Raw genomic sequence first — 26,353 nt, 5'->3', positions numbered from 1 at the left:
TTTACCGAAAAGATAAATTGTCTCAGTTTCTATATAGTGCAATCACTGTTAATAGGTATTTTGGTTTTGATATGAAGTAACTGCAGAAGCATAGGGATTTACTGCGTGCAATATCCGTGGGGTGACTGAAAAGTGATCTGCGGTATTTCGAAATGAATATAACGACGATTTGTTGCTGCGTCTGCTTCGAATTGTTTATCAGTTTTATTTTACGTGTGCTAGGAGGTAAGTGATTTGAATTTGCTCGGATTTTTCGGATTTCTTTCTAAAATCTCTAACAAGTGCATGTGCTGATTTTGACCCGATTGTAACACAATCATTGTGTTGTCTACCTCACATTAAGACAAACATTCTTATTCTAAGTTTAGAGTTAAATCGCTTCACCGATTTGGATTATAGAAGCAAAAACTGTTTACGCCCTTTCGCCTGATTTTTCATATCCTTTTGCGTGATGATGTCCCGGATGATGTAAATGCGGCGAAGGTAAAATAATGTAGATCTTGTTGATAAAATGTAAAAGAGTGTAAATATCACAGAGTACTACAGAGTACGTATCAACAATCAGAGTCCCCGTGCATATTTGTATGCTGTGAATTCCCGCATATTCATGAGGGCTGATTGTTCGATCGTGACGTGTCTAACATCACGCCAGCGTTGCGTTCCTTCGCGTATACGCGATAGCGCTTTGCGTATCTTCGCGTTTACGCGAAAGACCGTTAAAATACGCGGTATGTGCGTAGTAGTTTTGTCTGTCGCATTTTCATGGAACAATCGGCCCTCATTATCGGGTGATGCGGAGACTTTGACTGCTCGTACGCGGTCTGTTGTCTTTTTCGTCCATGGTAAATATATACAAATTTATGGAGTGCCTAAAGCTAATTGGTCACTCCAATATATTGTTCACTTTTTTGAGTGATTTCACGTAATAGCCTCCATTGGGGAGAGTGATCGATGTAAGCACTCTTTTAGAATGAAATTCACTCTTTCCAAAATCTTCATTTAAAGAGGTTAAGTCGGCGGCAGCTCCACTTGCTTGTTATAAGAAACATGTTGTTTGAATGAAACCACACCGATGAAAAATCACGTATTTCAGCTGTCTGGCTTCATTAAAATAACAAGTTCATCCTCAAATCATTATGATGAGAAAGTGGAGCTGCCATCCACATTTCTCTCTAAATACAAATTTAAAAAGAGCAAATTTACTCACTATTGAAGAGTAATTTCACTCTGCAAGAGTGACTCCAATGTTTTTTTTTATGTTAAATAGATAAAAGAATATAAAATAATAGGAATAAATAAATTTATTTTTACCATTGACGAGAGACAATAAATTTGTTTAATATTGATTTTCCATCTTCAACCTGTTCAAATATTTCAATTTAGTTGACTTGCACGATATGAAAATTATCAAATAAAAATCTACCAGTGATCATACTTTTATCCCTTGTAAGCCAAGCCCATTTAGAGTCTCATTTAATACAAATACAATGTGTCAACTATAATATTCTGTAGTTATGATCAAGTTTATTTAATAAATATCAGAGAGCGAAATTATTTACTCAAGCACCTTCTATGGCTTAATATAAAAGGGTTGACTTATTTGATTTAATAATCTCAATCCTTTTATTAGACATAATTAATTTAGATTGTCATATTTAATTTTTATCAACCTATAACTATATTAGGAATAGTATAAACTATATCAACCAATATTGTAGGTAGTTATACTTTACACTGTCTATGCATACATTAAAATTGGACGTTTTATTAGATATTGAATGTGAAGGTTTTTGAAAGGTGTTCCGACCTTTCATATGGTGTTTTCTATGCATCTGCCAATTCTATCGGTGGTTCGGAACGTCAATTTTGATTACCCAGCATAAACGTGGTGATGATACTGTCAATCTGGTAACCTATCCAATTGGTGGGATACCTTCCACGCTATGGTAGGAACCCGACTGCGTTTCAGTCCCTTTATGATAAACAATTCACTGATGATGAATCTTTATGATAAACAATTGTTTCTTCTATAAAACACAACACATCCCCAAACTATAAATAAAAAATAGTAAAAATAAAGGGTGAGTAAAAAGTTAACAGAGCAACCAAATGAGTCAAATGGAACGCAATATTGATTACTCAATGAGTACAATTTAATCAACATTGAGTTTAATTCACTCATTTTTTGTTGCTTTATTCCCTTTTTACTCAACAGTTCAGCCTCAGCACATTTTAAGCAGCTCACTATAAATCATTGCGCCCTTTTCTGCTTTTTTAAAGCATTACTCTTTTGTTTGGGTCGGAAGAATTTTTTGTTTTTGCCGCCGAATCAATCAACTATCTAGAAAGTGCTCTTTTTGTTACTGATATAAATATATTTTTAATTTTAGCTTTAATGTACTGCTAAGGATGTCACCGATTTAAAGGAACAGTCCGGCAATCACAACTTTTATGCCTTATATGTTAGAAAAATAATTATCAAGCACGAATCACGTGGTTTTAATTCAAACAAACTCATATTGACTTTAAAAACGAATAAAAACAGCCGTCTCTCACCATGCGATATTCAAATTCACCGGGCACCGAAATTGCCTGTGGCAATGACGACCCAATAACACAATGAAAGCTGACGACAATTTAGCACAATAACTATTTTGAATATCACGTGTTGAGAGCCGCCTGATTGTATTCATATTTATGGTCAATATGAGTTTGTTTTAAATAAAACCTGGTGATTCGTGATTGATAATTGTTTTTCTAACATATAAGGCATAATGATGTGATTACCAGAGTGCCTTAAAAAGATATAAAGGTATATAAGCGATTTATATAAGTGTTATCTCTAAAACAAAAAGTGTTTTTCTTATTTTGATTTACGCCAGAATCTTACATATCCAATGTCGAGTTTGAGTCTACAGCCAAAGATAACAGTGGCAAGGTGGTTGTGCACTACAATGACACGTGGTACCAGCTATGTCATACGGACGGGGATTACAGTGTAGAAGCATATGTGATTTGTAGGCAACTGGGGTATTTAGGTGGCTGGTTCAAGCCCTATGAAGATGATAATGCGTTTGGGATTGAAATCGAATGCCGATCTACGGGTAAGTAGAGCTGGATTATATGTTTGGCAGTCGAAGCTCAATTGTAGAATTGAGGCTAATAAATTTGACATTGTTTGATTGAACATATTCTATACTAAAATAAGAAATCATAAAGGTAACTTATATCGTCACTGGGCGGAAAAAAAACCTCATTATGAACATAAACGTGGATGAAGCAATCCATTCAATATATTAGTCTACACCTACAAGGCTTTATCCATGTTCAAGGGCCAAAAGTACATGAGGTTTTTCCCGCACAGTGACGAAATAGTGGATTTGTTTTATTCAACGGGTAATCCACTGCCATTCATTGAGATACATCTTTTCACTTCAACATCTCTAATCAGCGCTTTGGTTATTTTATCTTCCCATAACACCTCCGTACTCATGCGCACAACACATTGGCGCTAACGGGATTCGAACCCACGACCGCAAGCTACCCCTAATTCGGGGCGTTTGGAATTCAACTGGGATGGTCCATTTCACGCAATAGCCGAGGCAATACCTTTCAGCCAATTATAAGACCTTAATTAAGTTTAAGCTGGACATAAAGATATTAACAGTTCACGTGTATTCTCTGTGTTCACTGTATACATCGTCTCTGTGTTCACTGTATACATCATCTCTGTGTTCACTGTATACATCATCTCTGTGTTCACTGTATACATCATCTCTGTGTTCACTGTATACATCATCTCTGTGTTCACTGTATACATCATCTCTGTGTTCACTGTATACATCATCTCTGTGTTCACTGTATACATCATCTCTGTGTTCACTGTATACATCATCTCTGTGTTCACTGTATACAACATCTGTGTTCACTGTATACATCATCTCTGTGTTCACTGTATACATCATCTCTGTGTTCACTGTATACATCATCTCTGTACTCACTGTATACATCATCTCTGTGTTCACTGTATACATCATCTCTGTGTTCACTGTATACATCATCTCTGTGTTCACTGTATACATCATCTCTGTGCTCACTGAATACATCATCTCTGTGTTCACTGTATACATCATCTCTGTGTTCACTGTATACATCATCTCTGTGTTCACTGTATACATCATCTCTGTGCTCACTGAATACATCATCTCTGTGTTCACTGTATACATCATCTCTGTGTTCACTGTATACATCATCTCTGCGTTCACTGTATACATCATATCTGCGTTCACTGTATACATCATCTCTGTGTTCACTGTATACATCATCTCTGTGTTCACTGTATACATCATCTCTGTGTTCACTGTATACATCATCTCTGCGTTCACTGTATACATCATATCTGTGTTCACTGTATACATCATCTCTGTGTTCACTGTATACATCATCTCTGTGCTCACTGTATACATCATCTGTGTTAACTTTATACATCATCTCTGTGTTCACTGTATACATCATCTCTGTGTTCACTGAATACATCATCTCTGTGTTCACTGTATACATCATCTCTGTGTTCACTGTCAGCGTTCGAAATAGGGCCGGTCAGCCGGCCATTGGCCTGTAACTTTTTTTGGCCTGGCCGGTAACTTTTCTGACTGGCATCTAGTTGCCGGCCCGGCTGGCCGGTAACTTTTTAAGGTCAAGCCCGGCTGGCCTGTAACTTTTTGAGGCATATTTCGAACACTGTTCACTGTATACAGCCTGTCTCAAAAATAATTGTGCAAGCGAAAAGCGCCCTCTCTGGCAATTTGAAAATACCGTTGTGAAATAATGCTTACAGCAACGTCAAGGGCGTAGTCTTAGCTCTAAAATGCCGTTTGTTCTGTTCAATTTGCTTGTTTTAATCTCGAGATATGTTTAGTTAAAGACGAAAGGGTAAAATCACAGTTGTGCCACTTTTACTAGGGAAGAGGACTTTACATGTAACAGTGATAGCATCAAGTTAATAGCAAGAGTTCCTTCGTGAAATCAAAAGAATGCATCAATTACACAATACAAAATGTTTTTGACTGTTTTTACTGTTTTATCATGACTAGCGGGACACCCTTTTTAGTTTCTTCTATACATGGGCTAATTTTGTTCAATTTTTTTTAAAATTTTTGCTGCTAAGCTTGCGATTTTCCGTTACCAAGTTTTTTTTTTTTATCCCGTTCCCGTTATTTTCTAAATCTGTCCTTTCTTACATTCCCCTGTTAGCTTCTTTTTTATTATTTGCTGCTTAGCTTGTGATTTCCCGTTTTCATGTTGTTTATTTATTTCTGTCCTCGGTTTATTAGCTTTTTTTTTTAATTTAAATTTCCTGATTTTATTATAGCTTTTTTTTTTCTTACATTTCCTGATTAGTTTTTTTTTCCTTCTTTAGCCTATTTTATTCCTGTTTTCATTTTCTTACTGTGAAAATATAACCTGACTGTCCTCATTTTGTTTTCTTTTTATTTATAGTAGGTCTACCTCTTCATGTTGTTTGTACTTTTAAACACACATCTTTTCCCCGTATTTATTACGCCTCCGGTCGTTCACCCGTAATATAATTCATTACGTGACTCTGCGTCGTTTACGCGCGCCATGGCGTAGTGCTGCGTTACCCACGCGGTATCACTGCGCGACGCGAGGGGATTGGCATTAGATACGCCCGTGCGACCCGCATGGCTAGCTTAGTAACTGACCGATTTTTTTGTTTACCTAGGATAGCAACGGACCACATTTTCACAGATTTTGAGGCCAATTCTTGACCGTTTTCAACCAAATAAATTGTAAACACGTTCCCGTATAGTCCTTGATCTCCCGTATAAATTTGGCGACATTTGGATCGAAACTGACGGAGCTTTTGCGTTCACAAACCCACAACATTCCCCTATTTATAGTAAGACTAGCGGGATACCCGCGCTTCGCGCGGGTCCCCGCTAGATGGGAGCGTTCACCATAACAGGAATAATTACCGGTACTGAACAGGTAGAATCATTGAAAAGTTACCTTTTATTTTTCTAAACCTGTCTCTTCTTACACTTTCTTTTCTAAACAACAAACATCTTTTTCCCGTATTTATACGTCCTCTCATAGCGTGTCTGCGGACGTGTTCACCCGTTATCATAATCCCGTGACCCGTCCATGTACCTTTTTGTCCTTTATGTTTCCTTCTTTCCGTATTATCATGTCCACTGGTCTCTGGCTCGCAGTCGCGTGGCTCTGCGCCGTTTACGCGCCCATTGGCGTAGTGCGCATTACGCACGAGGCGCCGACGCGCTGCCGGCCAGCTGCAGTGACGCGTAGCCTGGCAAAGGATTTTCATAACAAAAAACCCGTTTTTACCCATATTTTCACTGTTTTTGCAGCCAATTCTTGACCGTTTTCAACCAAATAAAGTTTAAACACGTCCCCGTATATTCATCGATCTCCCGTATGAATTTGGCGACATTTGGATCGAAACTGACGGAGCCTTTATAGGCATACATAGATAGATACATACATAGATACATACATAGATACAACATTTCCCTATTTATAGTAAGATGCAGGAATGATGATTCTCTTCTTCTACTTAAAAGAGATTAAAAGGTAAATAAATATTTCACATTCTGCTGTAAAAATTAAATACATGTGCATGTCAATGATAGTCACTTAAAGGTCCGTAACCCGATCGACAGCATCATCCCCCGATTTTTTTCATTGTTGATGAGGTTTTGGTATCACATAATAGATACTATTTTTCTCATTACTATCCTGAAATTTGACGCTCCAAGTCGATGTATTTCCGGAGAAATCATGAATCACAGCGGTTTTACAGGTTACCAGTTTGTAAACAATAAAAATTTCTTCGGATCATGGGAAGAGAAAAAAGCGAACTACGCTAAGTGTAGTCTCGCGGCCAGACTGTATGTGGCTATCACGAGGATCGACGAGTGTCAGACCGACGCAAACTGGCTGTGTAGGAGACTACGCTAAGTGCTGAGGAGACGGTCCGCCGTATATAATTAAAACAATTCCTTGATTATTTCAGTTGGTGAAATAGCTCAATTGGCTAGCGCGCCGTTCTTTTACCCGAGAGGTACCCGGTTCAAAACCCGGTATCGGAAGGTTTTTTTCCTCTCCATTTTTAACCCAAACTTTTTTATATGGTCAATTCCAGCCAAAGCGGGCCAAAATTCTCTCTGGGGCCATTTTGAAAATGTTTTCCTTTTCAATTCTAGACTTATCAAATGAGACGATCATGTCTAGTGAATCATCAGGTGGAAGTGCCATCGGATTGAAAAATAACTTTTCTTGCTAGACCAAATAAAGTGTTAAATGCGCATATGCATGTTATTTACCCACGAATTCAAGCATTTTTCACCTGTTGTACGCCATAAAATTTCACTTTCTTTAATATCTTTCAATATTTTATGTGTGACTCATATACACTAGAAATCGGTGAAGACTTTGAACGTAAAATAGAATTTTATTACATATATCTACAAAGAAATATTTTGGTTATTACAAATTTTAAGAAAGAACCAGGTGTACAGTTAAGATTGTGTCAATTCTTCGAACTCTTTCCAAAGTGGCTGTCATTTAACATTACTGTATTATTTCGAAAGATTAGAATAAATGCTTCATATAAATATAAAGTTAGATTTTGTATCTCGTCCAAGGATGAGGATCTCGGATGGATTCGTGGGTAACAGCGTCTGGAAAATAGCAATTCCTATTAATTTTTTAAAATAAAAATAAAAAATACTTTTCCGTATGTCAATAATTCAGGCTGCAATGGCACTAAAATGAATTTTAATCAACATACAAACTACATGGAATATTTAGAATGGATCATTATAGCATTTTGGGTATAAAAATTTTGAGAATAATGAAGTTGCCAAATTCAAATAGACAGAGCAAACAGTTTTATATTATTATTTTAGTAAAATCATTCCATATTTTCATGCAGCAATATTCTATTAACTCGTGTTTGACAGTTCCTATGAACTAAAAACTATCAATACATTGTTAACTATAATTTAAGTAGGGATTCGTGGGTAACCAAAATGTTCGTGGGTAACACATATTTGAAGGTATGTATTGGTAAGCGGCAAAATAGAAAATATTACAGAAGGTTGGAAACCACCATGCGGTTATTCATCCATTGTGTTTCAATGATTCCCGTTTCTCTAACTGATTGCAAAAAAAAAAAAATGGTAATTTAGGATAATCAATCAAAACTTCATGATACAGCTTCAGTATACCTTCAAGAGGACGCTATTAAACAGGACTGTTTTGGAACCTATTTCGCATGTTTTCAAAATGTTAAGATGCATAAGAAACATATAATTTACGAGTAAATCCTTGGATTCGTGGGTAACGCCGAATTCGTGGGTAAAGCTATAAGTACTATAGTACTGTTTGGGGTTTGCGTTTCTTAGGTGTATAAACTGTAAGTACTGTCAAAATTATAGCATACCCATGGCTTGAATATGTGCTGATTTAAACTTAAAATAAACAATCTCCTTATTTTTCAAGGTTAGCATCTATTCGGGATTCGTGGGTAACAAAAGTTTAAACCGTCGTAGATTCTTTTTTAAAGCGGTGAACGTATTTTTACGATTTACAATTTTAAGCGCTTGTCAAACTAAATTCAGTGTCCAAAGTTATTAAATGTTAATTTAAGTTATGGCAATTATATTAGCTGGACTCGTGGGTAACAGTTGATACGTGGGTAACGTCAAATTTGATTTTATGGAATTTTATGGGTAAAATGTATTTGCATAAAATAATCACTTGGACCTCAGAATTATAGAACGAAACTTCGTTTCATGATATAGTCATTTATGGCATATTCACTTAACATTTTTCAGAACGATCATTTTATTTTTGATACGCGGGTAACAAAATTATTAGCCAAAGTGACTTAATGGCCTCTAGAGTCCACAAACTTTGGTGGAATTCAATCGTTTTACATATGATGAGAGATCATGCAAACGTCTTTCTAACGGTAATAATTTCATTTTGATTGAAGGACATTCAATGACATATATGGTGCTTTATCTTTGAATTCGTGGGTAACGCCAATTCATTTAAGCTATCATAACTTGTCCCCTGGTATGACTTGCTAGTAAAGGCCTATATGCACAAAGAGAGCACATTGAACGTGACATGATATGCTCCATCAATAACGTGATTTCCTTTATTAATGACATTTTAACGTGGAAAGTTAACATAGAGAGAATTTTGTCCCGCTTTCGCTGGAATTGACCATATTCATTTGAAATGTACATATTGCAAGGGGAAATATATTTTGTTTCCTTTTTTTCTGAAACGGTACGAAAAAACAAAAAAAAACAAATATTTTCCGTTCAATACGGGCCGGGCATTGCAGCATGTCAGCATTCGTCATACGAACGGGAATTGTTGTTGTTGCATGCCTACCCAGAATGCAATTCACGTATACAAGGTATTGGATTGCAAATTTGGCTATTTATTCACATTTACGCTGAAAATGCTCTCGTTTTTTCACAAAGCAGCATAAAGGGGAGATATTTGATATTATTATGTAATTTTAAAGACAATCCATATCCAAAACCAATAGGGTTACCCCCTTTAAGACATGTTAAAAGACAACAAATATTGCGCACTTATACATGTTATATATAGGTTAATGAACGCGTATTACTTGTTGAGAGAGATATTAGACAAAATAATGCACGCGTGCTGATGTTGATATGATGCGTCTAATGCATGCGCCCCGAAGGGGGGGGGGGGGGGGGGGGGAGTGCACTAGACGCATTAACATCAGCTATCATTGATTTACATGTACAGCTCTCTTCCCTAGTAAAAGTGGCACAATTGTGATTTTACCCTTTCGTTGTTAAATAAACATATCTCGAAATTGGAACGAGCAAATTGAACAGAACAAACGGCATTTAAGGTAGCACTATCGGATATAGATTTTTTTCTAATTTAAATATGTGAAAGTCCGTGCTCTCTTGATTACAAAACTGAAAAATTTATTTTAATCGGACCTTTGGTTCTCGAGATATGGCCTGTCAAAATGGCGCGAAACCAACAAATTGGCAACAACTTTCTTTTTTTTTCTTTATTTTTGGCATGCAGTGTTGCCAGGTAATTTTCTAATTATATATGCATGAATTATGCAAAGTAAAGTTTTCAGATACAATTAGAAGAGGTATGGTACTGTAACTTGGTACATGGGTAGTACACATGATATGCAACAAACCTACGGTCGCGTTTGGCAAATTTCCATTTGCATAATTAATTAGGGCCCTAATCAACTTTTCTAATTAGTGTCCCTAATTAATTATGCAAATTGAAATTTGCCAAACGCAACCTTAATTTTGTAGAACCTTGTGTGTACTACCCATGTACCAAGCCTCAGTACCATAGCTCTTTTATTTCTATGTGAAAACTTTACTTTGCATAATTCATGCATATATAATTAGAAAATTACCTGCAACTGACAAAAATATAGAAAATAAAAAGAAAGTTGTTGCCAATTTGTTGGTTTCACGCTATTTTGACAGGCCATATCTCGAGAACCGAATGGCCGATTGAAATAAATTTGTCAGTTTTGTAATCTACAAGGTAAGAGCTTTAACATATTGAAATTTAAAGAGAATCTAAATTTTTTGCATTAGCCGATAGGGCCACCTTAAGAGCTAAGACTGCGCCCGTAACGTTGATGTAAGCATTATGTCACAACGGTATTTTCTAATTGCCAAAGAGGGCGCTTTTCACTTGCACAATTTTTTTGGAGACAGGCTGTACATCATCTCTGTGTTCACTGTATACATCATCTCTGTGTTCACTGTATACATCATCTCTGTGTTCACTGTATACATCATCTCTGTGTTCACTGTATACATCATCTCTGTGTTCACTGTATACATCATTAATGAATCTTTTCTCTTTGAATATCACTTTGCAGGTGCAGAATCTTTGAATCATTGCAATATACAGACAGGTCCACAGAATTGCACAAAAAATACAACATTTGGCGTCTGGTGCTTCAGTAAGTGTATTGTCAAAATCAGGTGTATTTAATTAGCATAAATGTTACTATTGGTAAATTTTGTTTTACAAGTCCAATAATTTACTCACGTTTTTAGACGTTTCATCTTCCGATCGGAAGACTTCATCAGTAATGCGATGAACCAGCAACACTCCTACTCTTATCTCCAGAGTGTACAGTTCTTTGCAGTAGCTGATCGTATACATGATTTAGAGAGTATGTCTCTTCATCGCGGTTGATAACGTTGCCCCCCCCTCATCGCATTACTGATGAAGTCTTCCGATCGGAAGATGAAACGTCTAAAACCGCGAGTAAATTATTGGACTTGTAAAACAAAATTTACCAATAGAATGATACCTAACAGTCCTGATGAAGTTATTCGAGTTAGCATAAATTTTATTCTCTTGTATAATCAGTATGAATGATTATTTATTAAAACTGGTGTTTTTATTATTATTATTATTATTATTATTATTATTATTATTATTATTATTATTATTGTTATTGTTTTTATTATTATTATTATTATTATTATTATTATTGTTATTGTTATTATTATTATTCTTCTTCTTCTTTTTCTTTTTCTTCTTCTTTTCTTCTTCTTCTTCTTCTTCTTCTTCTTCTTTTTCTTCTTCTTCTTCTTCTTCTTCTTCTTCTTATTGTTATTATTATGTTGTTGTTGTTGTTGTCCATACAGATCACTCATCTGTCCATTTAGCAAACAGTCCACCAGATCGTCCAAACATTGGACAAGTACAGGTGCAATATGATGATATGTTAACAGAAGTATGCTTTACTGGACGACGCAAAACACCATGGACATTCAACAATCTAGCTAACCTGAAGGTTCTTTGCAAGCAACTGGGGTACCCAGGGGCACTTATGACGTCACAAGTTACAGGGACAGGAATGATCCAAGGAAAAAATGATTCCGTTGCCGATGTATACACAGACGACTACAAATGTCATGGTGGTACGTAATGAATTTATTGCTATTTAATTTTATAAAATACATCATTGTCCTCAGGAATGCCATCTCAAAAGCCACTGCTTAGGCCTATAATGGACATTCGAAAATATTCTGAGCGTAGAATACATAATAATATGATCACCAGATTCATGTGTTCTGTGTTTCATTGACTCATATCCATCATGTCCATCTCATTGTAAATAAACACTCATTTTGGACCATGTGAGGGTTTTATGTAAAATTCCATAGTCCATATGCACTTGGTATTTAAGATGACGATTGATAATATGTTTTTAATCACATGAATGTCATTCTCTATTTGTAACAATATTTCTCTGTACTTAACGTGACTAATAACGCGGTTAATATTCGACATTTAAATATGGGTGTGTATTATTCACTTCATTATTAATTCATCAAGAAACATTTGCTCAATATTATGGATTTATATTTTGCTTTAAATTGTAATGTCCTTAAGGGCCCGGATAGCGACATTTTCACGTGTTTTGTGGGACCTGAGAACACATCAGATATATCAAATAACATTTTGAATTCGAGGAATGTCCTTATGTTATCAAATAATTTTGATTGGCAGATGATTAAAAGATGATATTTTTGAAATCTAACAGCCCTCGAAATTGTATAAATCTAATGTTATGTATGTAGCTGGGATGGAAAGCCGTCCATCATATTATGTTCGTATTGAAGATAAAGATTGTTTTCTCAGGAACACTAAAAAAATGTTTTTGTAGGACAACATTTATATCTTCAATATAAAAGGTCAAAATGTTCAATTGATGGTCGGCTTTTCATCTCAGCTACATACAGATTATGTATATATCATTAGATTTATAAAGTTTACTTCGAGGACTGTTAAATATCAAAAATATCAAATTTTAATAATTTGCAATAAAATTTGTATTATATCGCGAATAAAATAAAAAATAAAAAAAATAAAAATGATTTGATATCAGAAGGACATTCCTCGTATTCAGAATGCAATTTGATATGTCTCATGTGCTCTCAGGTTCCACAAAAATAATGTGCAAACTTTCCTATCCAATTTCCTAGTGAACCTTTTCAAAACTCGTCTTTGTCTAATACTTTCCTTTTCCAATGATTGTTTCACTTTAAATTGTTGAAAAGGTGACGAGGGACTCCACAAATGCCTGCCTGGTATTCCAACAAATGGACCATGTGTTGGCAATGCTTATGTACACGCTGTTTGTGCCGGTAAGAAGTAGTTGAAGCTATTGATTTGTTAACCTTAGTTAAAAGGGCATTTCGTAATCCACAGCCTCATCCCACACTTTTCTCCAAAAAGGTTGTGATTTTTATACTACTGGAAACCTATAATAGCTACATAGTGTTTATGTGCAAAATAATGTCTCCCGTTTTGCAAAAATTATCATTAAATTTGAATTATGAATTTGAATTTGAATTTGAATTATGTTCTGGTACACCAGAACGAAATTACAACACTTGCCTATGGAATAGTGTAATACACATAATCATGCATAACTCGCAAACGTAAAAGCGAAATCAACTGCAATTTTGGGAATAAGCTTTTGTCGTTGATATGTACCGAAAAATGTCATAAAAAGAGGGTGCTAGGATCATGAAATACTCAGTTGGTTCCAAGTATTTGAACACAGTATTTTTGTTTTCTTTCATAATGTTACTACTAAAATGGTGACGATAATGAATGGTGATGATTTCATAGCTTTTTGAGAATAGATAAAGAGGTATTATCAGCAACAAATACTTATGTCTATAGTTTGAAAAATACACTTATTTAATTTCTATCATATTTCCGGTGAACAGCTCCAGAATACTTTGGTTGTTTCAGCGGCAAATCCATCGATTTCAAGAACGTAAATGATACAGGCACCAGTGATAGCATGACCACGAGATACTGTATCACAAAATGCCAAATGTTAACCGAGACTATGCGATATGCGGGACTGCAGGGCGGGAACAGGTGCATATGTATACGAGGAGAAATGACGACGGGATGAAGCAGTAGATGACTTGGAATGTGATAGGACATGTCATGGGGATAAGTATGATATTTGCGGCGCAGGAAGCAAAGTATCTATTTACAAAGGTAAGTGTTGTTAGCATGGTTTATTCGCTGGTGAAGTGATGCAATAATCGAATTAACTACCATAGCAATAGGGTAAAACAATTATTGAATATATTGCGCTGCCCTACAAGCAGGTTGCACTCATCACCTGCAGTCATCGTTTGAATACAATACCACTCTTTTCAAAGATACTAATCTTACAGGTGCGAGTGATCAGAATGATATGGTTCAATGCAGAGGTACCGCGTGAACATAAACACTGTTTGAGAGTTGCGTTTTGTTTTTGGTAATGATAATGGTTATCAAATTCATGATGATATTTTTGTGTAATTTGAGATGCTACTTTTTCTCCCTTTACATATGCGTTTATCATTTATTCACAAATTATTTATAAATTTTGTAGAAATTTAGGATTATTATTTCGACTAAAACATTAGTTTCGTTAGTGTTGTTCACTTGTTTTATGTTCATGCTCTTCACCTCATTTATGATGTTGTCCTTTGTAATATGAGCAGTTTTACAAGTCTTGATCACCTCTAAATTAGGCTAAAATAAATAGCGCCCTCAATATTCTAAACTAGTTAATGATTACACACATTTCTATAGGACCAAACCAGTGCTACTTATATATTATGATCAGCTAGTAATAGGAGAGAATTGTTCGGTTTTCTTACTGCGTCAGTCAATTAAAGTTTCAACTTTAGCGCGTGTAAATTCTCAAAAGCGAGCGTCAGTCACGCAATACGCAAATTGCAGTTCACGTATAGGTGGTGCGCTCAGTTGCGTGTACGCATACACATGTTATGAGTCCCGCCTATTACGAGCTATCAGAGTATGGGTTAACAAATGCGTATCACTTGTTGGGAGTGAAATTGTACAAAATTGCGTACAGAGATGTCGATGAGTTTAATGCACGAGCCCGGAAGGTGTGGTGGGGGGAGGGCACAGTGTCAACACCCTATATTATAAATATTTTTTTCATACAGCTCCATACTCCGTTGGTGATCAATATTCTATTGGAGACACCGATAAAAAAAGTTTACATATGCATTGTGACATAGACGTGTGATTGAATATATTCTATACAAGCACCTGGATCTTAGGTGAATGGGCTAAATGTGTTCCTTTATATAATTGTAATTCACAAAATTAAATATATCACAATTTCAACTTACGATTTAAAAATCGTTACGCATAAAATGCAGTAAAAATATATCCAGATCAAACAGCAATGGCCGCTAATTAGTGTATTTAATTTCAAGTTAGTGTATTAAAAACAAAACCACATGTGTAGAATAGAAATTCACAAAATTAAATATATCACAATTTCAACTTACGATTTAAAAATCGTTACGCATAAAATGCAGTAAAAATATATCCAGATCAAACAGCAATGGCCGCTAATTAGTGTATTTAATTTCAAGTTAGTGTATTAAAAACAAAACCACATGTGTAGAATAGAAACTATGATGCTTAGCCTGAGTCGCTCGGCCTATCTCGAACAAAATCGCCATGCGTAAATACTGATAAATACTGAACTTAGCGTAGCTATTGAAAAACGAGAGGATTCGCCGTACTATCACGGCAATTTTTGACACGAAGATATAGGGATGATGACGCTGTCGGGGGAGTGCATTACACACATCAACATCTCAGTAAAAGAGCATTATTTTTCATAATTTCGCGAGCAATAAATGATACGGATTTTGAATATTTAACCTATTTCATACACGAGAAACAAAAATCCATGATTTTTGCTATTTTTCTAACGCCTGTTCTGATTGGTTCTCGCTACCCTAGAGTGTATGAATAAAAGGTTATTCCATCTTTTATTTCAGTCGCTACACCATCTACAACAGATGCTAGCGAGACAACCGCTCAAATCACAACTCAAAACAAAGTGACAATGGTAACCAAAGCTTCCGCAGGTAATTTTGCAAAACAATTGCTTCATTCGAGTGTTTGATGTATAATTTGTAACTCGCAGACAAAGAAAAATTGGTCGTTTTTGTAAAGTTTTTATAATCCGTCGTAATTAATTCCATGTACGTACGTAGTAATAGCGCAACGTGTGGCGGCGCCAGAATTTTTTTCGGGGGGCATGTGGTAGGGGCAAAGTGAATTTCGGAGGGGGGGAATCAACAAACTTTGCACAGTCTAGGAAGTGATGTGAAAATGTACAGTACCTTAACCAATGTTTAGGGACGCACCATTAGATATTATCGAGGGGGCTAGGGAGTTTATTTATTATTACATCATATCCAGGCTTTTTTTTTCGCTGCCTTGGAGGAATTTTTTCAATTTGTTTCCAATTTTACTTTACTGTATAACTTTATACAAAGTTGGGTAGGGATTTTTTTCTCATCAGTGAGGCATTTTATATCATCTCACTAGTGGCCAAAGGTTGGTTTTCGTCTCTCCAGTGGGAGGAGTTTGTTTTCTTCAAAAAAATCCCTAGCCCCCCATAACATCTAATGGTGCGTCTCTTACTATACTAAAAATGTAAACCGTTTTATTTTCAATTTTAGCGTCAACACACCCCAACGATACCACTGTTCCAAACTCCACTCAAAATAAAGTTGCAGTGACAACACAAGCCGCTGTAGGTAATTATGCTACACAATAGTATGATTCAGGTCTTTGTACGGTGTCTGATCTCCGCCAAACTCCCCCTTTTATAATTCATATCCCCAAATTTTAGTTTTCCCTTTTTGCGAAATGCTTTCCCCTTTTTCAAATATTTCCCTTTTAACTTTCCCCGTTTTCAAATAGTTTCCCCCTTTTCAAATAGTTTCCCCCTTTTTTCCCCTTTTCAAATAGTTTCCCCCTTTTCGACTTTCCCCCTTTTCATTTAGTTTCCCCCTTTTCGAATTTCCCCTTTTCATATAGTTCCCCCTTTTCGAATTCCCCTTTTCAAATAGTTTCCCCCCTTTTTTTTTTTTCCCCCTTTTCAAATAGTTTCCCCGTTTTCGAATTACCCCTTTACAAATAATACCCTTTTTATTTTCACCCATTTTGTAAATAGTTCCCCTTTTACAAATAATCCCTTTAACTTTCCTCCGCTTTTCACAAATAGGTTCCCATTTTAAATAGTTTCTCCCTTTTTAAATAATACTCCCTTTTTGTTTTTATTACTCCCTTTTTGTTTGGATACTCCCCGTTTTCCGTGCGTAGGCTTTACCAGTAAGCCTGGACCCTGGAGAGTACCGTGCACTCACTAGAGCTCATTTCGCTACATCCATTTTTGGAAAGGCGTTCTACATGAATTTGGATACCAACGTAGGTAGATTTATAGCCTGTTGTGCAAGCGCCGCTAAATTCAATGGGTTAGGGATCCGTCAACTTTTATGCACGTTTATAGAGGGGCTGTACAAAGAGCAAATCCGATATGATTGATAAACCAAATGATGTTCACAATGTTAAACGGGTGAAATGGCATGCATAAATATTTATGCTGGTCAAATTCATAGCAATGATGTTTGAAAGTCTGTGAAGAACTTGTCTATAAACAGGGATATGTCAGAGACAACAAACAACTGGCTGCCATTGTTACAGAAGCCTAGATAATAAGAATTGTTTGTGCTATATATTCAAAAGCTTTTTTTTAAAGTTAGCACCAAAGTTTAAAACAAGCGGTCTTAACAGTGAAATGACAATAAAAGCATACATTTATAAAACGGGCCTGGACAAAATGGGCATTGCATATTTATGACAAGTGTGGCTGTGTGATTTTATGCAACTTTATTTTTAAGCCAGTTCCGAGTAATTTTCGCTATTCTTTGTTTGTCAACAATCCCGTTAACAATAAAAATGTGCTTTCTAATCAAAGGCTCTATGGCGTATATTCAATTGACCAGACAAATGAACCAGGGACTTCGGTCAGTGGTGCACGCCTCAAAAATCCAAAAAGAATTAGTAGGCCCTATTATGTTAGATGAAGAATTAAGTAGCAATTAAGGGCTGGGGTATGAACGTTTGGACAGTATTTATTTTGGGACATCAGAGCACATCAGACATATCGAATTGCATTCTGAATACGAAGAATGTCATTCTGATATCAAATAATTTTGATTTTTGAAATTCGCACTTTAATACACATTTTATGGCAAATCATTAAAAATTGATATTTTTGATATTTAACAGTTCTTGAAGTAAACTTGATAAATCTGATGATTTATACTTAAAGTGTATGTAGGTGGGATGAAAAGCCGACGATCAATTGAAAATTTTGACCTTTCGTATTGAAGATATGGATTTTTTTCCCCAAAACACCAAAAAAAAAGGACTGTTATATATCAAAAATTTGAAAAATATCAAATTTTTATAATTTGTCATAAAATTTGTATTATATTGTGATTTTCAAAAAATGAAAATTATTTGATATCAGAAAGACATGCTTCGTATTCAGAATGCATTGATAGGTCCGAGGTGCTCTCATGTCCCGCAAAAAATACTGTCGAAACGCAATAAACGCTCATTTTAGATCCCTTAAGCCTAGTCTTTTTTAAAAGTCGAGACAAGTCCAAAATAATAACGATTAATAAGCCAATCTAATTGATTCGAATTCCAATCTCCTGGCCTTTTCCTGGGTCTATATTTAGTTGCATGATATTCAGATTATGATTTTTCTTAAATGTAGATCTATATCCTATAGAATTCATAAATTACATAATAAGTATCATTTTATTCATTTTATTTAGCTCAAGAATTTGTATCAGACAATCACGTGCTTTCAACGTGTAGGCTGGACCTATTTCAATATCGAAGTAGGCCTACATGTATGCACGATCGAAGCATGAAGGCTGGCACTCCACGTGGTTAGAGGCGTGATTCTATAAAGCCTATAAAACACAGCCATACGCACATCAAAAAGCGGGGAGAAAAAACAAATCGGGGAATCGAATTTGAAAAGGAGAAAGTAAAATGGGATAAACCATTCTTGAGTGTAAAAAGAAAAAACTATTTACATTAAAGGGTGAGTATTAAAAGGGGACTATTTACAAAAAGGGGAAAGTAAAAAAGGAACAACTATTTTCAAAAGGGGAACTATTTGTAAAAAAAGGGGAAATTTAAAAGGAATTATTTATTTAAAAAAGGAGAACTATTTACAAAACGGGTGAAAGTAAAAGGGGATATTTACAAAAATGGGAACTATTTGTAAAAAGGGGAAATTTAAAACGGGGAATTATTTGTTAAAAGGGGAACTATTTACAAAATGGGTAAAAATAAAAGGGGGAACTATTTACAAAAAGGGGGAACTATTTGCAAACAGGGGAATTAAAAAGGGGGAATTATTTGTAAAAAGGTGGGGGGGTTAAGTAAAAAGCGGGGAATTAATAATAAAGGGGGGCATTTGGCGGAGATCAGACACCGTATCTTTGATTTAATAGGGATGTCCCCTGTCAACACATTTGCACCTAGAACAGTTTCCCACTTATTGTGTGTGAGCAATCACCCATTTACGATCGTATTGTCATAGCTGATAAATGGCGCACAGTTACATGTTTTGGTCAAATTTAGGCATAAAACAGGGTGTTCCAAGAAATTCCTTATTCCACCAGAAAACACTAGCCAAACTCTTTCCCGATTGTTCAGTAAATAGAGATGACCTTCCTTTATCAAGGGATCAACTTTCTTAAAAGACAAAATCAATGAGATGAGAACTACAACAGGTTGAGGTGACATCATTTTGTGCATCAGGTGTTGAAATGCAATTTAAATAAAATTTAACAATTTTTGAAGACAAAATGTGCAGATGTTAACAAATTGAAGAATGTTTAAGCCTACCAAAACCCATCTCAAACTATGCATTTCTGACCACCATGTCCATTTCAGATATGCTACTCATCATGGCTTCCATGCCCACACAGTCTATTGCTCAATGTAGTAAAGATAACCTTTGAGTTTGAGCAAATTTCTCAAAATGAGTATTGATTAATGTTATCAAACTTATGTCATGATGAAATATAATAATTTTTGAAGATAACATGTGCTGATCTTAAAAGATTGAACACTGTTTAAGACTACCATACTGCAGTTACTGTCCGTTTTCCTATACACAGTGCTCTCACCATTGACGCGCGACCTTTACAAATAGCGTATGTTAGAAGTATAGGCATTTGCCTAGTTAACATCACTGTGTGAAAAATAACCGGCTAATATTTAAAGTATTCTCCAAACTTCTAGCAAATATACTTCTCTAACATGACCTAAAATTACAGCTAGGTTAGATGTTGGAAGGCATAGCTAGCCAACTCCCCGTGTTAATTGAATGGAGATTTGACCGAAAATATTGGTAACGGACCGCTCCGCTCATTTCTGAAGGATGCCACAAAAAAAGGTACAAGCTACATTTAAAGTATTCTTTGAAGTTCTAGAAAATATAGTTTTGTAACAAGTCCTAAATTTTTAGCTAATTTAGGTGTTTGGAAGTATTCGCACTTTTGTGTTTTAGGAAGGAATGTAAACGACAGATAACACCAAAAAATATGAAGAAATGATTTCCAAACCGTGTTAAGTCAACAATCATTATGTTGCTCATTTTCAAGAATGCTGGTTAACAATAAGCAGAGTATTGTCTCATTTCGTGAACAAAGGCCCGCATACCATTGTTACCTTGCGTTTCCTTTATAATCGGTTACCCAACTGAAACTATAATACAGGGTGAGTCAAAAAAAGTGTAATAGAGAAAAGAATCCATTTTTATTTAAGAACCGATTTGAACCTTTTAGGTTTTAAAACATTTGATAAATGATATATCCATTAGTGACCTTTTGTGAAAAAACCAAGGAATTAGCATTTACCGTTTTGTTTTTATGATCCATTTTATAGCGATACCCAATTTTAATGTTTATCCAAGAAACGTCTAAAATTTGAATGTCAGCCCACTCTGTGTAAGGTAGATTTGGAACAACTGCTATTTTCTTAACCTCATTGGCATTGAAATAAAATGTAGCACCTAAATTGTTATTGTCCTTGGTCTTGTTTAAGAAAAAGAAACATTATTTGTTGTTATTTTCATTTTACCTTTACTTTAAATATGTTTATTCTCTATCAAAAACAAACACATTTTGTAGGCGGATTTTTTCAAATGTTGAAATGAAATGCGCGCAAATTGAAGTGGAGTGAATTATAAAACATCCAGTTGTTGGACATATTGGGATTTAAAAAGCTGGAGTTGGAGTCGAGTGAGGTATGAAGGACTTATGTAATGTTAGAAAGTTTGTTTGAACAGAAAAAAGAAATTGAAATAACGCAAAAATCAACCTTATTAAGGTAAAGTCAGTTTCAGAGCTGGTGCCTTTATCGTGCATTGTGTGCTCCCATTCAAAATACATGGTACCTTGTGGAAAAATAATGAAATTGGGTATCGTAGCAAAAGGACTCATAAAAATTAAACGGTAGATGTGATTGACTTCATTTTTGCACAACATGTGACTATTGGAATTGGAAAGTTCAACGTGGTTCTTACACAAATATCGATTCTTTGCTCTATTGCACTTTTTTTGACTCACCCTGTACCAGCTCATTGCGATACCGCACAGATAAAACAGAAACATGTGTACAACCAGAGAAGATCTGATTTAATCAGTTGAGCTGTTTTCAATGAGTGTTATCTTGGTTTAATAGCTTTTAATGGGGTTTAAGTCCTGCAAAGGTCGTGGTGAATTCTACTGTAGACTGCATCATGCCACTATTCATTTAAAATAATGCACTTATTGTTCAGCTCCTCTATGGAGATATTTTCCATGGCAGCCATCTAGGATCATGCATAATGTTTCCACCAAACAAACCATGCGTTTTGAGGTGTTATATTTTTTGTTGTATGTCAACAAAACCGTTAATTTTTCAGGATAATCTTATTTCATGCTGTTATAAGCAAATATAATGTTCCAGATAATGCTAGTTAATAAATACATCAAGAAAAAGTACCCTAAAGTCATTAAGGGATCTAGAATGAGCGTTTATGGCGTTTCGACAGTATTTTTTGTGGGACATGAGAGCACCTCAGACCTATCGAATTGCATTCTGAATACGAAGCATGTCTTTGTGATATCAAATAATTTTAATTTTTGAAAATCACAATATAATACAAATTTTATGACAAATTATAAAAATTTGATATTTTTTCAAATTTTTGATATATAACGGTCCTCGAAGTAAATTATATAAATCTAATGGTATATTCTTAAAGTGTATGTAGCTGGGAGGAAAAGCCGACGGTCAATTGAAAATTTTGACCTTTCATATTGAAGATATGGATTTTTAAAGACCTAATTTTTTTTGGTGTTTTTGGAAAAAAAAAAATCATATATTCAATACGAAAGGTCAAAATTTTCATTTGATCGTCGGCTTTTCATCCCACCTACATACACTTTAAGTATAAATCATCAGATTTATAAAGTTTACTGTTACCGAGTACTGTTAAATATCAAAAATACCAATTTTAATGATTTGCCATAAAATGTGTATTAAATTGCGAATTTCAAAAATCAAAATTATTTGATATCAGAAGGACATTCTTCGTATTCAGAATGCAATTCGATATGTCTGATGTGTTCTAATGTCCCAAAATAAATACTGTCCAAACGTTCATACTCCAGCCCTTAAGGTATTATTATTCCTTTTTGGACTTTAAATTTTTAACATGTTCTAGCAGCCCTATATAAAACCGTAACACTCGAAAGGCCATATCTCTGGAATGGAACGTCCGATTAAGATTATTTCAATACCAAAATGTTTGTTTCATCAAGTCCCAGCCAATAAGTTAGGTCTAAATAAATTTAAAAGTACTTAACATTTTAGTGGACATGCCTACTTTGATAGACAACGAGTAACTTTAAACAGACAATTTAATTGTAAATATATACCTCCATAATATTGAAAACATAGGTCGTGAGAATGCAAACTACAGTTTTTACAAGTGTTTGCAGGCTTAGTTTATCGGAAGTTTATCTAAGTTGTATTTACAATGTTTACGAAATTACAACATACTGATTTTTTTCATAGGGTCCAAAGTGGTCCTACTTTCCGAAACATATCTATACGTGCCGAAAAAATACGGTTTGAGTACAGCAAAGAAATTTTTTATTTTTTTACAGAAGTGCAACTTACGACAAACCAATCTAATGAAACATTAGCCGCTATTTTATCAAAATCGAAAGATACGACAGTTATAGGTAAGTAGTGATGTAACAGGTATAATTACCATAGCAATATGTGAAAACAATTTTTGACTGTATTGTCCTTCAATATACAGCCTGCCGATTGCAAAGGACATTTCCTATTTTCCTAGAATGACCGTTATTTTTTGGCGTCTTTTGCTTAAATTTCAACGGATTTCTCCAGTTTTTTTTTAAATTAGATTTGTTGTAATATAGGTAAAATATCCTGTAAAATTTACCCCAAATGGTGGCCGAATTTAAAAAAAAATCACGAAAATTAAAATCTGACACGCTGGTTTAGAAACTTGCTTCCCTTGCGTGCACAAAGCTCCCGTCTGCGCAAAATCCTGTAAAACTATTCAAAAGGGTTCAGAATATATTCGGTATGCAGTAAATAAGGGCACTTTTCCCCAAGTTTATCAAAAAGTAGTAATAAAACTTGGTATTGGCGCAATTTTTCAACATAAACTCCAAAAAAGATATCTTACCCTTCCCAGAATCCTTTTCAACATAATACATCCCGTCATTTCAACAATGACGCTCCCATTACTTATGTACAGGTTTCCTTTGTTTTTATATTGAGAATAGACTTTCTGAACATGGGTCGCTAGTCAAGAAATAAATATATTTTGCAAGATCTGGATGTGCTCTGTTCACTGAGGTATAATTTCCAGTGGCATGCCAGAAATGATTCACTATCGACCCATGTGGCACAACATAGCAAATCAATACAGACAATTGAAATGGAAGAGATGCATTATGGGAAGTGTAAGATGTGTTCGTTGTTTGTAAGCCACAACTGTTCCTTGTTATACATTACATTGCATTGCATTGCATTACATTACATTACATTACATTACATTACATTACATTACATTACATTACATTACATTACATTACATTACATTACATTACATTACATTACATTATTACATTACATTACATTACATTATATACTATTATATTACTGGTATATATTATCTTCATCGTCACACAGTGTCATCGCCCCGATATCTTCATGGCAGAAATCGCCATGATGGTATATCGAATCCACAGCCACGCATGCCCATTTTGTTCCGACCTGTTTAATAGTTTTGAGACGCATAATGGACCGAGGGACATCCGACTAAGGCTATTGACAATAGCCTGGTGACTCTCTGTGAACATGGTACGTCATCTGCTTTTAGACTGCCTCCATCAGTGGCCCACGCTGCGCTATAGTACCATGTATCTTCTATGACCCGAGTGTTTACGAATGAGGGCAGCTGTCATTTTTTGTTCTGCACATATAAAATCAGTTTTTGAGTTCAAAACGCACGGTTCTTTGTCAATACGCAAGCTAACGACTATCACATTCTTTCAACACATATATTCAAGTGCATGCCTTAAAATTGACTTCTTTAGAAACAAAAAATTACGGGAGATATACATCAATTTCTACCCGTTATCCAAAGATTTATCGTCTGAATATCAAATCATGCATAGCAGTTACACGTGTATTGATTTAGTTTCATTGCCTGTACAAATTAATTATTTCCCAGGCGTCGTCGCTGTGCGTCACCGGTGATCAACAACGTCGTGATTATGAATGCATTTAACCTTTCATTACAGGATCAGTAATCGGCGTGATTTCGATTATAGTACTGATGCTAATTCTCTTCTTCGGTGTACTTGGTATCATTTACTGCATTTTAAAATGGTAAGTTTCATATGATGAGCTTTGTCATCATTACTATAATGTGAAGGTTAATTTAAAGGTGTGAGAACAGATCGACAGCCTCATCTCCCAATTTTCTTAGCTTGGTACTGTATGTTTTTTTTCAAATCCTGGTGTTACACTTAGATGTGAAATTTAGGCTTCTAGTGTATGATTTTTGATTTTCACAGGCTTCAACCTGCCCCCTTTTGTACTCAACCTTTTTGATTTTCCAAGTAACATAATTCGCTAATGAAATATATTTCCCAACTTCATGTGTCAAACTTGATGCTATCATTAATTAACATGTACAGCCCTCTTCCCTAGTAACAGTGGCACAAATTTGATTTTACCCTTTCGTTGTTAACTAAACATAACAAAACAGCATTTGAAAGCTAAGACTGCGCCCTTGACGTTGATGTAAACATCATGTCACAATAGTATTTTCTAATAGTTAAAGAGGGCGCTTTTCACTTGCACGCTTTTGTTTTTGAGACAGGCTATATAGACCCGTACAATGTGCCTTATAGAGTTGGGAAAAATCTTTCTTTAGCGAAATATATTAGTTTGAAACGCGACGTTTAGGTCTGTAAAAATAAAAAATCATACCGTAAGACATAATTTCATGCCTAATTTTAACACCAGGATTGTTTTTGAAAAAAGGTATATCGAAGCACTATGTTGCTTGAGAAATGCGTGAACAATAATTATGTTTGAAGATATATTCACAAAAAGAAAGGTGTGAAAAACATTTTTTGGGAGATAGATTGATGTATTTTTAAACTTCATTGTGATTCATCTGCCATTGTATGAAAGAACCTTTGTCATCCACAATTGACCGTGCAAAAGGTCATCGTGGTTTATGATGTCTGATAAAGATATTGTTTTCTGCGCGCGTTTGTGGAAATTATTTCATTCTTCGGGTTTCATCGGAATGGATCGTTAATCATTTTGTGATCTTTTCATTTATTCCAGTCGAAAAATAGAATAGAATCTTTGCGATGCAAGAAAGGAAGGACATTGTTGTATACTAAACTATTCGTGTTCGACCTATGACCTGACTTGCTCGAGTTAGATCTATAGAGCAGTGTAGCCCTTCGGCTTCCTCCGATTCATTCTTGGTGACTCCAATCTCTCTTGGGCCTGCTGTTTAGCATCCTGTAGCGGTATCCCTGTGCTGTGTTGTACTTGGTCGACCTGGTGGCATAAGGACAGTGACGCCGTTTTGGTAGGCTTGGAGATGGTGCTTAGGCATACCTACGACATGCCCAAACTAATTCATCCGTCGTTGGGCTAATTCGTCAAGAATAGTTGTTGTTACGTTCAGCCTGCGTCTGATCTCCTCATTCCCTAATAATCAGGTTATCTATTAGTTTAATACCAAGCA

General features: G+C 35.3%; 1 protein-coding gene across 2 annotated transcripts; it reads left to right on the top strand.

The window, feature by feature from the left end:
- On the top strand, positions 1–26,353 carry LOC140139819 (egg peptide speract receptor-like). Of its 2 annotated transcripts, XM_072161554.1 has the most exons (11): positions 1–225; positions 2,883–3,104; positions 10,967–11,050; positions 11,748–12,023; positions 13,167–13,253; positions 13,845–14,127; positions 15,945–16,034; positions 16,635–16,712; positions 23,208–23,285; positions 24,882–24,969; positions 25,942–26,353. In XM_072161554.1, exons 1-6 carry the CDS (start codon positions 153–155, stop codon positions 14,036–14,038), a joined length of 936 nt encoding a protein of 311 aa, XP_072017655.1. In that variant the 5' UTR covers positions 1–152; the 3' UTR covers positions 14,039–14,127; positions 15,945–16,034; positions 16,635–16,712; positions 23,208–23,285; positions 24,882–24,969; positions 25,942–26,353. The 2 variants fall into 2 exon arrangements, with proteins under 2 accessions (XP_072017655.1, XP_072017656.1); XM_072161555.1 differs by lacking the exon at positions 16,635–16,712.

This window comes from Amphiura filiformis, chromosome 18, assembly GCF_039555335.1.
Source record: "Amphiura filiformis chromosome 18, Afil_fr2py, whole genome shotgun sequence".
Taxonomy (NCBI): Eukaryota; Metazoa; Echinodermata; class Ophiuroidea; order Amphilepidida; family Amphiuridae; genus Amphiura; species Amphiura filiformis.
Note: the sequence above shows the minus strand (reverse complement) of the source record. Positions and strands in the feature narration are given on the sequence as shown.

What these genes read in the sequence shown, in the direction of transcription:
- LOC140139819 (XM_072161555.1), top strand. Translation starts at nt 153, where the DNA reads ATGAATATAACGACGATTTGTTGCTGCGTCTGCTTCGAATTGTTTATC. An exon ending in ATTTGGCGTCTGGTGCTTCA is followed by an intron (nt 11,051 to 11,747) that starts GTAAGTGTATTG and finishes TTGTCCATACAG; the next exon opens with ATCACTCATCTGTCCATTTA. An exon ending in TGTACACGCTGTTTGTGCCG is followed by an intron (nt 13,254 to 13,844) that starts GTAAGAAGTAGT and finishes TCCGGTGAACAG; the next exon opens with CTCCAGAATACTTTGGTTGT.